Below are 15,662 nucleotides of genomic sequence, written 5' to 3'. Positions count from 1 at the left end.
CTGGCTAATTTTTGTATTTTTAGTAGAGAGAGGGCTTTGCCATGTTGCCCAGGCTGGTCTCAAACTCTTGAGCTCAAGCTATTGACTTGCCTCAGTCTCCCATAGTGCTAGGCATGAGCCACCACACATAGCCTAATATAGATATACTTTTTACATGTTTGTTATAATATTCCTCTATTTGCCTAAATTTAATTATTAAAGTTAAATTTCAAATTTAAAAGCATATTGTCATATAAAAATGCATTTCTGAATGCACATATTACATAACAAAATTGTTAGTAAGTGAAATTAAAGTTTCATGGTTTAACATGATTTTTTTCCAATATTTAACTATGAAAGTTTTAAAACATATAGAGAAGTTAAAATTATTGTATACTGGACACAAATATACACATTACTTAGATTCTACAATTAATATTTTACTATATTTTCTTTGTCACATAACTATATACCTGTCAAATACTTTATACATCCATCAATCCATCCTGTGAATATCAAGTTGCAGACATAAATACACTTCTCTCCTAAACATTTCATCATACAGATAGAGTTCAACATTTGCATATATTTCTTTTTATTTTTGAGTAAATTTACCTACAGAATTGTACAAATCTCAAGTGCACCAATAGATGAGTGTTGGCAAATGCATCCACTATGTAATGCAAACCCCTATCAAAACATAAAGAATTACTATCATCAAAGAAAGTGCCTTTGTGCTTTTCCAGTCAATCCTACCCTCCATGGCAACCATTTTTTCCCCAGTGTAGATTAGTTTTGCCTGTTTCTAGAACATCGTATAAATGAAATAATACAATATGTATTATTTGTGTAAGGCTATTTTCAAGTACCATAATATTTTTGAGGATTATCCATGCTACCACATTATCTGCAGTTCATTATATATCCCACTGAATATATTCAATTGTTTTCTTTTAGAGAACCCATTCTACTACTGATGTACTCCTGAGTTTTTTGCAGTTTTAGGATATTTTGAATTAAGCTTGAATAAAGTTGCCGAATATTCTCATATAAGTATCTTGTGGATGTACATTTTCACATTTCTTGGGTAAATACCAAAGCGTGGAATTTCAGGGACTTCGGATAGATGTATATTTAGTTTAATGAGAAACTGTCAGATATTTTCTCTAAGTGGCTGTAGCAATTTACATTCTCACCAATTTGTAAAAGGATTCCAGTACTCTACTTCCTCAGTAACATCTGCTGCCATCAGACTGTTTCATTTTAGTCAAGCAGACGAGCTAATAATGTTGAGAACATTTTTGTGTCTTTATTGGCCATTTATGTATCTTCCTGTGTAAAAGTGTCTGTTCAGATCTTTTGGTCATTTTTGATTGAATACTTTTATTATTGACTTGTAGGCATTCTTTATGTAACTGGGACAACAGTTCTTTGTCACACATTTTGTAAATATTTTCTCTGATTTAACTATTCATTTTCATACTGATAGCTTCTGATGAACAGATGTTTTAAGTCTGATAAAGTCTAATTCACCAATTTTCATTCTTTTATAGTTCTTACTTCTATGTCCTATCCATGAAATCTTCATTTACCATCAAGTTATGAAGATATTTTGCTGTTTCTTCTAGTAGTTTTATAATTTTATTCTTTGCATTTAGGCTTATGATTTATCCTAAATTAATTCTCATGTATGGTGTGAGGCAGAAGTTGAGGTATATTTTTCTACATGGGTATTCAGTCATTCCAGCACAATTTGTTGAAAGACTTTCTTTTTCCCATTGGATTGTTTTGGTGCCTTTGTCAGAAGTCAATTGATTATATAAGTAGGGTCATTTACCAGGCTATCTTGTTCTATTCATCTTTGTTGATCCATATGCCAGCACTATACTGATTTGATTACTGTATAAATCTTAGATGATGTTTAAAATGCCATTTTTTGGATTGTTTGAATACCTTTTAAAGAGTTATCTTTTAAATTATGTATTACCTTTTTAGCTACATGTTTCTGTATTTAATTTTTTAGTAGTTGCTCTAGAAATTATAATATACATACTTAATTTATTGGTTTAAATAAAATATTCTGCCATGTCACATAAAATACAAATACAGTCCAACAAAATGAATCCATTTATCCACCTCTCCATCCTTTAGACTCTAGTTGTCATGTTACATTGACATACTTTATAAGCCCCACAAAATAATAATGCTTGCTTTAAATAAGCATGTGAGTTTTTAAAAAAAATTTAAAGGAAAGGAGTCTTTTATATTTACTCATATTTGTCACTTATGGTGCATTTTATTCTTTCCTGAGGATGCTGGGGCTCCATTCATTTTTTTTTTCAATGTTTATCTCTCTTCTTCAAATTGAATAATTTCTATTGATTTATCTTAAAATTCGCTGATTCTTTTTTCTGTAAATGCAATGTGCTATAAAAGTCCATCCAGCCTTATATGTGTGATTAGGACCCATGCATAATTTGGTATGCATCTGAACATTCAGTGCTCCAATTTAACTGGAAAAGCCGTGAAATGCAGTTGTTCTGCCAAACCACACTTCACTCCTTTCATCTTCCTTTCTAGGGAAATATTTTAGTTTGTCAGTTATCATTGAATAACTCGAGGGCTGATTTGTAGATTTTATCCAATGTCAAAAAAGTCAATCTTGCCTTTTTCAAGCCACTTCAAATAACTATGGAAAATATTATCACCTCATAAAGTATATTGTTTTACTCCTAAGCAAGGGTGAGGAATCTGAGTATCATGTGCAAGACTCAAGATGACGCTTAGGACAGAACATGCAGAGTAAAAATAGTTTCCTTCCATATCCAGGTAATAGAAAGCTGACAATTGTAGTCCTGTCTTTATGGGATGAAAACAGTCCCTTTAACATAAGTTTTCTGAAAGGGAGAACAAATAGATAATAACTCTTCTGGTAACATATAATGGTACACTGGCCAGTGTGTTTTCGGCGATTAAACATAATCCCGTGAATCAGATTAATTCACTTGCTGAGTGTTCATTTGCGGCATCCCATTGGAATTTGTGCTAGCAGTTTGAGCACTAGTTCTGTGTGCCTATGAACTTAATGCTGCTATTGTCTCATTCTGACTTCATGGAGAATTAATCCCACCTTTAAGCAAAGTCTACTATGTTAATGGTATTTTCTGTGCAGAAATTAAATTTTATTTTCAGCATTTAGCCCAGGAATTTTTCCAGTAGGTGCTCAGCTATTTAAAAACAAAACTATTCTCAAACATTCATCATTAGACAACTGGAGTTTTTGCTGATTTTGTAACCTACCAAAATGGATAGGCTGTTGAACATTCCACATTCAAAAGTTTTGTAGGGTGGTGGGAAATGGGGGATCTTCAATGTTTATTTTAAAATAAAATAAAATAAGTTCTTGACTTTAAAAAAAAAAAGTCCATCCAGTGAAATTTTATTTCAGACACCGTATTTTTCAATTCTTGAATTTCTCATTTTTTAATAGTTGCTTACTCAGATTTTCTTTTTATTCATTACTAGCATATTTTCCTTTATATCCTTGAGCATTGTTATGATAGCTAATTTGAAATCCTGGTTAGCTAATTATATCATCTGAGTCAACTGGTCTCTATTCTTTTGGATATGAGTAATTTTGGATTGTATACTGAACATTGTGGGTGTTACATTATAGAGACTCTGGATTCTTATGTTATTCCAAAGAGTATTTATTTTTTTCTTGTATTATTTTAACAAGAAGTTAATCTGGCTAAACTTAGAGTGTTAAATCTGTTTCTCATAGGGTAGGTGACAGCTAAAATATCAACTACTTTAGTTTTAGATGGACTATTTAGCATCTTCATTGAGCACATGCATTTCAGGGATAAGCCTGAGATTTGGAAAGAGTTTATATGCAAAATTTGAGCTCTCTTTCTCTGGCTTTCACTTCTCTGGGATATCCCCTTACTTCTCAGAGTCTGAGGTTGCCTTGATCTCTATCCTCTAGTCTACAGTTTTCTATCAGATTTTTAGCTTCTTTGCATGGAGCAAACTGTACCTTGCTCTCAGTCCAATATCCTTAAACAGAAAAAATTCACTCACTGCCATGCATTTTTCAACATTAATAAAAACCTTTAATGGACTATTTTTTAGAACAGTTTTAGGTTCACAGGAAAATTGAGCAGAAAGTACAGAGAATTCCCATATCCCCCTCTCTCCACACATGCAAAAGCTCCCCCACTATGGACACCCTGTGGGAGAGTAGTACTTGTTACAATTGATGAATCAACATTATTATTACTACCCAAAATTTATAGTTTACATTAGGGTTCAGTCTTCATGTTGTACATTCTATGAACTTTGACAAATGTATAATGACATGTCTCCACTATCGTAGAGTTTAGTTTCACTGCCCTAAAAATCTTCTTTGCTCTTCTCATTTATCCTCTGCCTGGAACTCATGGCAACCACTGATTGTTTTACTGTTCCATAGTTTTGTCTTTTCCAGAATGTCATATAGTTGGAATAATATAGTACGTAGCCCTTTCAAATTGGCATCTTTCACTTAGTATGCCTTCTTTTAATTTTTGATACTGCCTCCATTATGTGTTTGCTTTGGGTCACTCTTTATTGTCTTTAGGTAGCTATTTTTCTAGAATTAAACTTGTTATCTATAAGAAGGCTGACCTAATATGAGCTACTCAGTCATTAAGAGAAGAGGAGTTTTAAAAACATAGATTACTATTTTTAACAGTAATGAACAGACTTCTGGCCACAGTTCAGGATAGATGTATCATAGATTATCTTAGATAAACCTATAATAATTAAATTTCAGAGTTGAAATAGATCTTAATGGTCATCTACTCTAACAAGTGATAACAAAGTTAATCCTAATTCCCATCAAATAAAATGAAATATTATTTTATTACTTATGATGTACCATTTACCAAAAAGGGACAATTATATTCTAAATATATGTAACAAACCTGTCAAGGCTGTTTCACTTATAGATTTAATTTGTAGAAAAACTGCTCCTTTCAATGAAGTCCAGTTTTGGTAATTATCATATACTTCATTTTTAATACTGGTTAGTTCCCTTTTAGTAAAAGTAAGTAATGAAAGAGTCTTATTCCAGAAATATTTGTACTCTGACAATCTTTGACTGCAAAGTAAAAAAAAATAGGATTTTTAAAAAATAGTAAGCATAACAAACATTTCTTCAAAAATAGTTTTAGAGTGACCATATAATCTAGTGTCTAATTGGAGACAATTTTGAAACCAAAAGAAGGTGGTATTCATATTATGCTGAGACAAAACACAAACTAGGAATATCTCAGATAGAGTGAAGTGTATGGTCACTCTAACTCATTTCCATTTTGCCATTATTTTAACTACAAAGAAAGATAGCTAACTACCTTCATATACATTTGTTCTATTAATCTTTTTTTATTCAACCGTAAACATTTAGTGAAGAAAATTAGGTCAGAGAAATTTAGTCTTAGATCCTAAATGACAATCTTAAAGTCTTATACAGCATTTGTCCCGCATACCATGGTTATATAGGTAGTGAAAAATCTGGGGTAATAATAAATAAAACAATTCAAAGTGACTGATCCAGTGCATTTGCTTCATAAAATCCAACAGCTCAAAGTAATCACATTTTTGTCATCTCAGTGATTTTGTTCTGGTTTTAATTATCTTAATAATCAAATAAAATACAGACATAGATTTGAGAGCAGCAAAAAGGTGATGACTGAAGCCATGAGAGTATAATTATTTTGTCAATATTTACATCCCTGAGTAGACTAAGATCTATAAGGCAGAGGTTATATCTATCTTGCTCATCACAGTCTCTCTAGCATCTAGCACAGTGCCTACTGCATAATATGTGCTCAACAAATATTGAATGAAAGAGTAAATAAAATAGATGCCTCCTCAGTTGGAAAAATGGAAAAGTGAGAAGTGCTAGGGATAACACACTGGACAACACAAATATTTAAGGGACTGAAACTAAAAAGAATCCCTCAAAGGAGACTAGGGGGAACTCATCAGTGAGTAAGAAGATAAGCCAAAAGAATAATGTCAGAAAAGCCAGGGGATATGGAAATTTTAAGAAAAATGTAGTGATCAGTGTTTAAGTCTGCAGAAAAAGGCTGAATAGAGTCCATTTTATCTGGGAGGCCTTTGGTAATTAGTAATTAGTAATTTGGTAATCAGTAATGCCACACAAATTCTTAGCATTGTCCAATTTGGGGAAATTCTTATTAAACTTTTCTAATACATAAGATTTTGTCATTTCAGGTTTTCTTGGAAAGTGATTAAATTGTCTTTGAAACAATGAAACTCATGGGCCAGTTTATCTTAGATGGTCTCCCTGAAGTAGTATATTATGATTTGTATGTTACATTCAGTGATGTTACTCATATTTGTGAAATCAGTGAAAACTTAAATCTTTCTCCAATGTATCTGAATAATTAACTCCCTTTCATTAGATTATCAAATAACCCAAGAACTTTAAAAAATTTATCTTTCTATTAATAAATTTGCTTTGATGTAATCAAAAAAAAGTTATTACGATTTGCTTCTTTAGGCCACAATAATTTCTATTGCCTAATTTGCTTATAAATGCTTTTATTTGATTAATTTTTAAAAATTGTATACATCCAAATTAATGTAATTTCTTGCTTGTTTCATTAAAGCACTCTAAAATATCTTACTAAATGGCAATTATAATGGTATACTCCTAAGCCAACTTTCCCTTACTCAGATCCTCCAAATGCCTGTGACTACTCCAATGGTATACTGACAACAGAAGTGAGAATCACAAAAAATTAATAATTAATTTTTTTAAAAAGTGAGAGAGAGGAAAAACCTGAGTAGAAAGAGAATTTTTAACCAAATTACAACCCATTCATCTCGCTTTCACCAGGAGCCCTCCCAGAACCTTGGAAGGAAGTCCTAAGTGAGAGACTCTGAAACTTAAGCATCATCTGGTTCACAATAAATTTGCCTCTATTGGTAACCTTAACATTCTCTGTGAAATAAGAGGCAAGAAAAACAGTTGCTAAGAGATGAATAACACCAAGGAGCCTAAGCAGAATATTGAGGATTCCTCACTAAGGAATTAGTGTTTAACAACCTGGAAGTAGGTATGAAGTCCAAAGGATTTAAGGGTAAATACAACTAAATGAGTAGAGGTAAAAGGACTTGGAGTGTTGGCAAACTCCTCTATGTAGAAAATTCTAAAGAAGACACACACACACACACACACACACACGCACACACACACACACACACAAAAAATACTAGAATTAATAAACAAATTCATCAAGGTCACAGGATACATGATACATATACAAAAATCAATTTTATTTCTGTATATTAACAATGACCAATCCCCAAGATAAAATTAACAGTCCCAATTCATAACAACATAAAAAGAATAAAACACTTAGAAATAAATTGTAATAAAAGAAGTTCAAGAAAACAAAACATTTTTGAGAGGGCTAAAGATCTCCATGGAAAAACATACCACATTCATGAATTGAAAGATACAAAAATTTTAAGGTAGAAATTCTCCCCAAATTGATCTGTAGATTCAATACTATACCTATCAAAATCCCAGCAGGTTACTTTGCAGAAATTCACAAGCTGATCCTAAAATTCATTATGGAGGGCACAGAATAGCAAAAACAATTTTGAAAACGAAGAAGGAAGTTAGAGGAATTATATTTCTTGATTTTAAAATTTATTAAAAACTATAGTACTTAAGAGAGTGTGGCACTGACATAAGACATATAGATTAATGGGATAGAATAGAAAATCCAAAAATAATCCTTTACATTTATGGTGAATTTATTTTAGGCAAAGATGCCGAGGCAATTCAATAAGGAAAAATTGGCCTCTAACAAACAGCACTGGAACAATTGAATATCCACGTGAAACAGGATGAATTTAGATCCTTACCTCATATCATACACAGAAGTTAGCTGAAATAGATCATAGATCTAAAGAAGAGCTAAAACTATAAAACTCTTAGAAGAAAATACAGGAGAAAATCCTTCTGACAGGCTTAGACAGAGTTCTTACAGACATCAGCAAAAGCACAATCTATAAAACAGATAAATTATATTTCATTAAAAATAACAAACTTTGCTTTTCAAAAGACATTATTAAGAAAATAAAAAGATAAGCCACTGGGAGAAAATATTTGCAAATCATAGTTCACATAAAGGCCTTATACCCAGAATATAGAAAGAACTCTTACAATCACATAATAAGAAAATAAACCAATTAAAAATTGGCAAAATATTTGAGATGTTTCACTAGTAAGATATACAAATGATTAACAAACAAATGAAAAGATGCTCAACATCATTAGTAACTTGGGAAACACAATCAAAGCTACAATGAGATACTATTTTACACCCACTAGAATGACTGCAACAAAACAGGCAGACAATAGGGAGTGTTGACAAAAACATGGAGAAACTAGAATCCTCATTCATGGTGTGGGAATGTAAAATGTGCAGCCCCTTTGGAAAACAGGTTGGCAGTTAAAAAATTAAATATTGATTGGCAGGGCGCGGTAGCTCACGCCTATAATCCCAGCACTTTGGGAGGCTGAGGTAGGCAGATCATGAGGTCAAGAGATTGAGACCATCCTGGCTAACATGGTGAAATCCCATCTCTACTAAAAATACAAAAAATTAGCCAGGCGTGGCGGCGGGCACCTGTAGTCCCAGCTACTCGGGAGGCTGAGGCCGGAGAATGGTGTGAACCTGGGAGGCGGAGGTTGCAGTGAGCCAAGATCATGCCACTGCACTCAAGCCTGGGTGATAGAGCGAGACTCCGTCTCAAAAAAAAAAAAAATTAAATATACATTAATCATATGACCTAGTGATTCCACACTTAGGCATCTACTCCAAAGAATTGAAAACATATGTCCACACAAAGACTTGTATATGAATGTTTACAGCAGCATTATTCATAAGCACCAACAAGTGGAAACAATCCAAATATCCATCAACTGGTAAATGGATAAATAAAATGTGGTATATCCATACAGTGGAATACTGTTCAGCAATAAAAAGGAACAAAAGTATGGATAAGTGCCACAACATGAGTGAACCTCAAAAACATAATTAGTAAAAGCCAGATGTAAAGACAACATATTGTATGATTCCATATATCTGAAATGTCGAGAAAAGTATAAATCTATAGAAAGAGAAATGTTAGTTGCCTGGTGAGCTGAAGGTGAGCACAGAGATTGATTGAAGATGGCATGAGGGTCTGGACGGTCTTTTCTGGAATTAGTCAAGTGTTCTAATATTGGATGTGGTTGCCAATCTAATAGCTAACATTTGGTGGCACAACTCTGTAGGTTTATTAAAAATAATTAAATTGTCTCCTTAAGATAGGTGAATTTTGTGGTATGCAAGTTATATCTCAATGAGGATGTTTTTAAAAAGATACGGGGTAATAAACTATGGGATCAAGGATAGAAAACAAAGTAAAGCCAAAATATGGTTGGGAAATTAAGAAAAAATATTAGCATCCTTAATTAGACTGAAGAAGCGAAGTGAAACTGAGAGAGCTGCAAGAGAAATTTTTGGAGTTGACATTGAAAATTTTAGAGATGATAAGGTCTAGCTTTACAAATAAGAAAAATTAAAGGATAAGTACTCTTTATTTCAAATAATTTATAAAAGATTCACAATAGTAATCCTCTAAAAGTAAATACTGCTAGAATATTTCAAATATGGTCTGATTTGGAATATTGAACTTAAACACAACTTTGTGAGGTGAAGTATATCTATATTTCATTCAGGTTTTTAATATCTATTTTATAGGCCTTCTACAACTAATTTGCATTTTCAAAAGACACTTTATTCTGAGTAGCAGATGTGCTGAGCCAACCAATGTGCCAACTAATATGCTGAGCCCTTGCAAGACACAGGCTGGAAATGATGTCAGGGAAAACACAGAACATGAAAGAATACTTTGCTGGAGGCTAGTGATTAAGCCCAATTGTAATTAAACAAAAGAGAGAAGAAATTAAAAACAGCAATGGACCCCAAAACATAGTTCACTGATCTACTGAAAGTTCCTTTTAGGCTCCATAAATAAAGATGATTGTATCTGAGTAAAAAGCTCATGTTTCTTTCCCTTAACTCTTTTTTTTTTTTCATCCCACATTTTGGCCTATGAATCCTTTACCTCTTCAAGACAGAAGATTATAAGCTCTTTTTCTTTATCAAGATCAACTAAGTTTTATGGTCTGATATTTTAAAAATAATCAATAATCTAGCTTAAAATCAGCTTTTAGTAATGCAACAAAAGTCACTGAACTCTAGAAATTTGGTTTGATTTTATTTTTAACAGTATACCTTTTTCTATGGAATGCATTATATCTACCAGTGAGAGTATAAAAACAATAATTATTTCTATTCATCTATTACAAACTGTAATTTGTACTAAGTGTCTAGTTGACTAGTTACTTCCAAAATTGTTTTTAGTATGTACTATTTTTATGTAAGTCAGATCCCAGACTCCTAATTTGTAATCTTTCAGCTAAAAATGAGCAAAAATCACAGATCTATGGAAACATGTGAACAAAATAAGCTGTTAAAAGTATAACTCAAAATGATGACAAAATTAGAATACAGAATAAAAATAACACTTCCATTTGTATGTCTATGTTTCTTCAAAAATTTGAAATACTGAAGATAACATGCAAAAATGAAAATAATTAGGATCAAGTGTATCAGTCCCATAATATCCTGAAGCGGCAATAATTATTTGGTCTAGTCCCAGTCCAGCCTTTAAAGGTAAATCTTACCATCCATGAAGGCTTTGGTGTATAAATCAGATGAGCCTTCTGCGGCAGATATGGGCCAAAGCTATTACAGAAGCCAAAAATGAATACTGATAGTCCTGATTAAAATACAAAAGTTGGGGTCACCTGGATGGCATTATCCTTTTGGTTCAACACCAGATTTCTAGGAAAGGATCAAGGGGATTTCTGATGATAAAAATGGTCACTTGTTTTGTGAGTGGATTTCATTCATGGATTCATTCAAAAATTATGTATTGAGCATCAGTTATGTGCAAAGCATTTGTAAAAGGTAGATGTTCAATAGGTTATTATCAGAAAATGAATTAAAAATTATTAGCCCACAGAAATTTATTCAGAATATTCCTGGTAATAATTCTTAGATAAAAAACAAAAACTTATCATTCAAAACACTCACCCAGCATACTTTTTTAGTCATCCAGAACCTGTGTCATTTGCCATGTTGAATTAACTTATTGCCTTCCCTTTTCTAAGAGCTAAAAGTTATTCAATTCAAAAAGGAATTATTCTTTCTCATAAACATTCTCAATATATTCAATTCAAATTTTAGGAAAGAAAATGTACTTCTTAGTTTCTTTAGAACGCTGGATTTTATCTTTAGGTATTATAAACCCTCCGAAGATTATATAAAAGCAGAATTAACATGCTTTACACTAGATATTTCTGAATTTAAGGAGTATGTTAATATTATTTAGGAAGTTTTCTTATTCTATTACTTTTCTTGTCACTGGACTATCACTCAGAGGATCAAATACACAAGGAAATATTGGTGAAGAGGGAAATTAGTTACCGTGCTTTCATTCTAAATGCCACCACAAAATAAGAACAGTAACAAGGCACTAATAGAACAAGGTATATGCCTAATTTAAATTTAATTAGCAACACTATTCATTGAGATAATGGTTTAAAAAAGAAAAAAGAAAACCTAATGCTGTTTCACTTTTCTCAATCACACCAGATATAGAAACCATATTACTAAAATGTGTTTGGCTATTTACAAAGTTAGTATTAAGCATATCTTTTCAATCTTTATAATTTTCAGTTCTTTAATCTTACCTGAAGATGTATGATTGTCTATATTTAATTTTTAGCTCATCTTGCAAATGACTCAATTGTTTCTTTACTTTCTGAAATTCATTTTGTTGACTTTTTAACTGCATGCCTACATCATAAATTCTAAAAATATAAACAAACATCCCTTAAGTATTCTCTCATATGTACAATTTTCAAGTTAACATTTAAATATACTTACTTTTAATAAAAAGGAGTAGAAGAAGAAACTATGTCTCTTATATATGCTATATGAACGTACAGAAAAAATATGGAGAGACCAAATCTTGGGCACCAAATCCTGGGGAGGAGAGTGGAATTTATGGGCAGGGGGAAAAAGTAAAGAATATTGAAGAGAGGCAGAACTTTTTATCTATATTCTTTTGTATTGTTCAACTGTTTACAATGAACATAAATATTAATCACAACTAAAAATATTAATTTAATTTCATTTAAAGTAATAAATGTTCAAATTAAAAATGTCAAATATTACTGCCTTAGTCCATTTTGTGTTGCTGTAAAAGAATACCTGAGGCTAGGTAATTTATACAGAAAGAAAAGTTTACTTTGTTCATGATTCTGGTGACTGGAAAATTCAAGATTGGATAGCTGCATCAAGCGAGGGCCTCATGTTGCTTCCACTTACGGCAGAAAGTGGAAAGGGGCATGTGCAAAGGGATCACATGATGAGAGAGGAAGCAAGAGAGAAAAAAAATCAAGGAAGCCAAACTCTTTTTTTGTGTGTGGCTTTCGGTAAGAAGTCATTTGGAAGAACATGAGTTAACTTTTGGTATAATGAATGAATGAAAATTTAGGATCAAAATTAAAACTGTAAGTATATAAACATGAAAAGTAAAATTTACATGAGGAAAAAGATGCCTGACATTTTATCCACATGGTAACACTAACTCACAACGTCCAAAGAATAACATGGTAACATTATAAACTTGATCTAATACATCATGGCAATGGGATGTTTAGCTTAATTAATTAAAAAGACAATAAGATTTGTTAGCATGTAGTTGCTATAAACAGTTATTAATCTATTTCTAATATAAATGTACAGAAATATTGGTTGCCAAGAAAACACATTTTTTATCACATATAATCAAACAATTGAAAATGAACTGAGGCATTACATTCAGCTGTGAATAACAGGAAATACTAGAAATTTCCTGATAAAAAGAAGGTGCTTCTTCTCACATGAAAGTCTTGGGTGAGACCAGTCACTGCACAATTCAGCAGAGGAATAAGCTCCCACCTAGTTGGTTTTTAATGGCAGCATAGTAGCTGTCCACCTGAACCAAGAAGAGAGTCACTATCAGGAGGAACAACAATGCTCGTAATACAAAGTAGACTTTAAACCAATTCAATCTATAGATTAGGGGAGTTGAGCATCAGAGAATATTTCCAGCCATGACAATGTGAATTAGTTCTCTCGTAAACACTTCATAATTGCTGAGGGGAAAAGCAATGAAAGGATGTATCTTTAATGTGGAGCATCTGGGGACATCTCTGGAGAGCTACAACTCTGAGAAAAGGAAAGTCAAGTGATTTGGAGGGTACTCTCGATTTGCAAGGCAAAGAACAAGGACAATGGGCTGAAAGCCGGTGGCCATGCACCTCTCTCTCGTATTTTAACCTGCTATCTTGGGAACTAATCCATTCTTGCCAGAGCAAAAACTCCATTCACTCACAAGGGAAGGGATTAATCTATTCATGAGGAATCTGCCCCTATGACCCAAACACCTCCGATGAGGCCGTACCTCACAACAATGCTGCCTTGAGGCTCAAATTTCATCATGAGTTTTGGTGAAGACAAACCACATCCAAACTGTAACAATGACTAAAAGGGTTATTAAAAAAATAGTAACCATGTGCTTCTAACCCCAATTCCCACTGCCAAAGGCAACTACTTTTAATGTTTTTTTCCTGTTTCTCCTAGTATTTACCTCCATATTACTAACATGTTTACACTGATATTTCCTAATATTTAATTTTATATATTATTTAGTGATACATATCAGTTAAGATCTAGTTATGCTACATATAATTGCCACCTGAATATGATGGCATAAATATATATATAATCTCACATAAAACAAATGCATTGGTAATCAGTTCAGTGCTAATATCATATAGGGCCTCATATCCTTCCAACTCTCTGGTCTATCATCTTTGGTATCTGTACTTTATTCTCATAGTCCATGATGGTGGTGAAAGCTTCAATCATTACATTCCCATTCCAGGCCAGGAACAGGAGAATAACAGCCTACTCCATCCGTTTTAAGCCAATTTCCTTAAAGTACCACTGAATACTTCTACTGAACTTAGATACATGGCCATACTTAGCTGCACATGCAGATGGAAGGTGTCGTCCTTTAAAGATTAGCCCCCAGATATATTCTGTTACTTAGAAGGCAAAATGGATGTTGGGGTAGGTAGCTAATAAGAATTGACCCTCCTATACATATCTACATACTCTTCTCTTAATCCTCCCAATATAGTTAAATCAGCACTTTTTATTAAATTATATTTAGTATTCACATTGTTATTCACTTGTGAGCAACATATAATGCCATGATTATATTTCTCTCTTGTATAACTTTTTGTTGTCTCTGGAATTAAAAATTGTCTCCTTTTCTTCTTTCGTAGTTTTCTGGGTACCATCATTTATTCTTCTTCCATCTTTGATGGAGAGGTAATTCTTCTCCTGACACCTTCAGACACAGCAGATAATCTTTCCAAATCATTTCTTTACCAGGAGGTAGCCTTCCTGGAGCTTTCTATTCCCCTGCTATAGTCTGGTTTATGCTCTGGTTTGACTACACAGCTGTCATCATAAGACTTCCCTTCTCCATCACTTCAGGAACTGTCCTCATCTCTCTTTCATGTCAATTCTCCTATACCCTGGTTCCAAAGTTTTATTCCTTCTTGGTTTACTCCTAGGAGCAAATCGTCCAGAAATGTCCTGTGCATTGGCAGTAAATTTGAGACTCTGGATGTCTGAACATGTTATTTTATCTCAGATGGAACAGTTTGGCTGAATAGAAAATCATATATTTGAAAAATATTCAGCAGAAGATTAGGACACCATTCCATTGTTTCCTAATTTCCAGTGATGCTGCTGAGAAATCCAATGACATTCCCATTTCTATTTCTTTGTGTGATATATGGTGGGCCCCCCACCCTTCCCCCTGCTTCAGAAGCTTTTTCTGAAAGAAAATTTTTTACTTTTCACTTGGGTTTCTTCAATTTGATCACAATGTATCATCATGTTAATCTTTTGTCATTCTCTGTGCTGGGCACTTGGTGAGTACTTGCTTCAGAAACTGATTTCTTTAGTTTTCAGAAATTTACCCTAGGGAGAATGATGCTTTCCTGTCAATTTTCTGTTTCTGTCTGGAACATCTTTCTATTATTTTAGTTGTGGAATTTCCTGAACAGATCTCTTAGCTTTCTTATCCTTTCTCTACCATTTTACCACTTTTAACTTTCTGTTCTTTCATTATCTTCCATCCTATCAAAGTTTTAACTTCTGCTATCACATTCTAACTACCAAAATTTCTTTCTTATTCTCCAAAAGGCCTTTTTTAATTGCCCCTTTTCTTGTCCCATGAATACAATTTGTATTTCTTTGAGGATATCAATTCTAGTGTGTTTTTGAAGTTTTCTTCAGTTTGCTGCATTGCTTCTGTTTCTCTTTGAGACTCTTTCTTTGTTTTACTTTTTGACTTTCATGTTTGAGGCTCTGCTCAGAAGGCTGATTATCCTTTGTTGTCTGTTCATAATCAAG

The 15,662-nt window shown here is 32.9% G+C and overlaps 1 protein-coding gene across 7 annotated transcripts in view; it reads right to left on the bottom strand.

The window, feature by feature from the left end:
* The window catches only part of LEKR1 (leucine, glutamate and lysine rich 1), a 219,317-nt gene that overhangs the window by 110,676 nt on the left and 92,979 nt on the right, over positions 1-15,662 (bottom strand). For all 7 annotated transcript variants that reach the window (XM_055110616.2, XM_003830645.3, XM_063602993.1 and 4 more), the window contains exons 4-5: positions 11,873-11,992; positions 4,947-5,122 (exon numbers count right to left, since the gene is read on the bottom strand). In XM_055110616.2, coding sequence (XP_054966591.1) covers positions 4,947-5,122; positions 11,873-11,992 — 296 coding nt within the window. The remainder of the gene's footprint in view (positions 1-4,946; positions 5,123-11,872; positions 11,993-15,662) is intronic.

Source organism: Pan paniscus, chromosome 2, assembly GCF_029289425.2.
Source record: "Pan paniscus chromosome 2, NHGRI_mPanPan1-v2.0_pri, whole genome shotgun sequence".
Classification (NCBI taxonomy): domain Eukaryota; kingdom Metazoa; phylum Chordata; class Mammalia; order Primates; family Hominidae; genus Pan; species Pan paniscus.
This window is presented reverse-complemented; position numbering and strand designations above follow the sequence as displayed.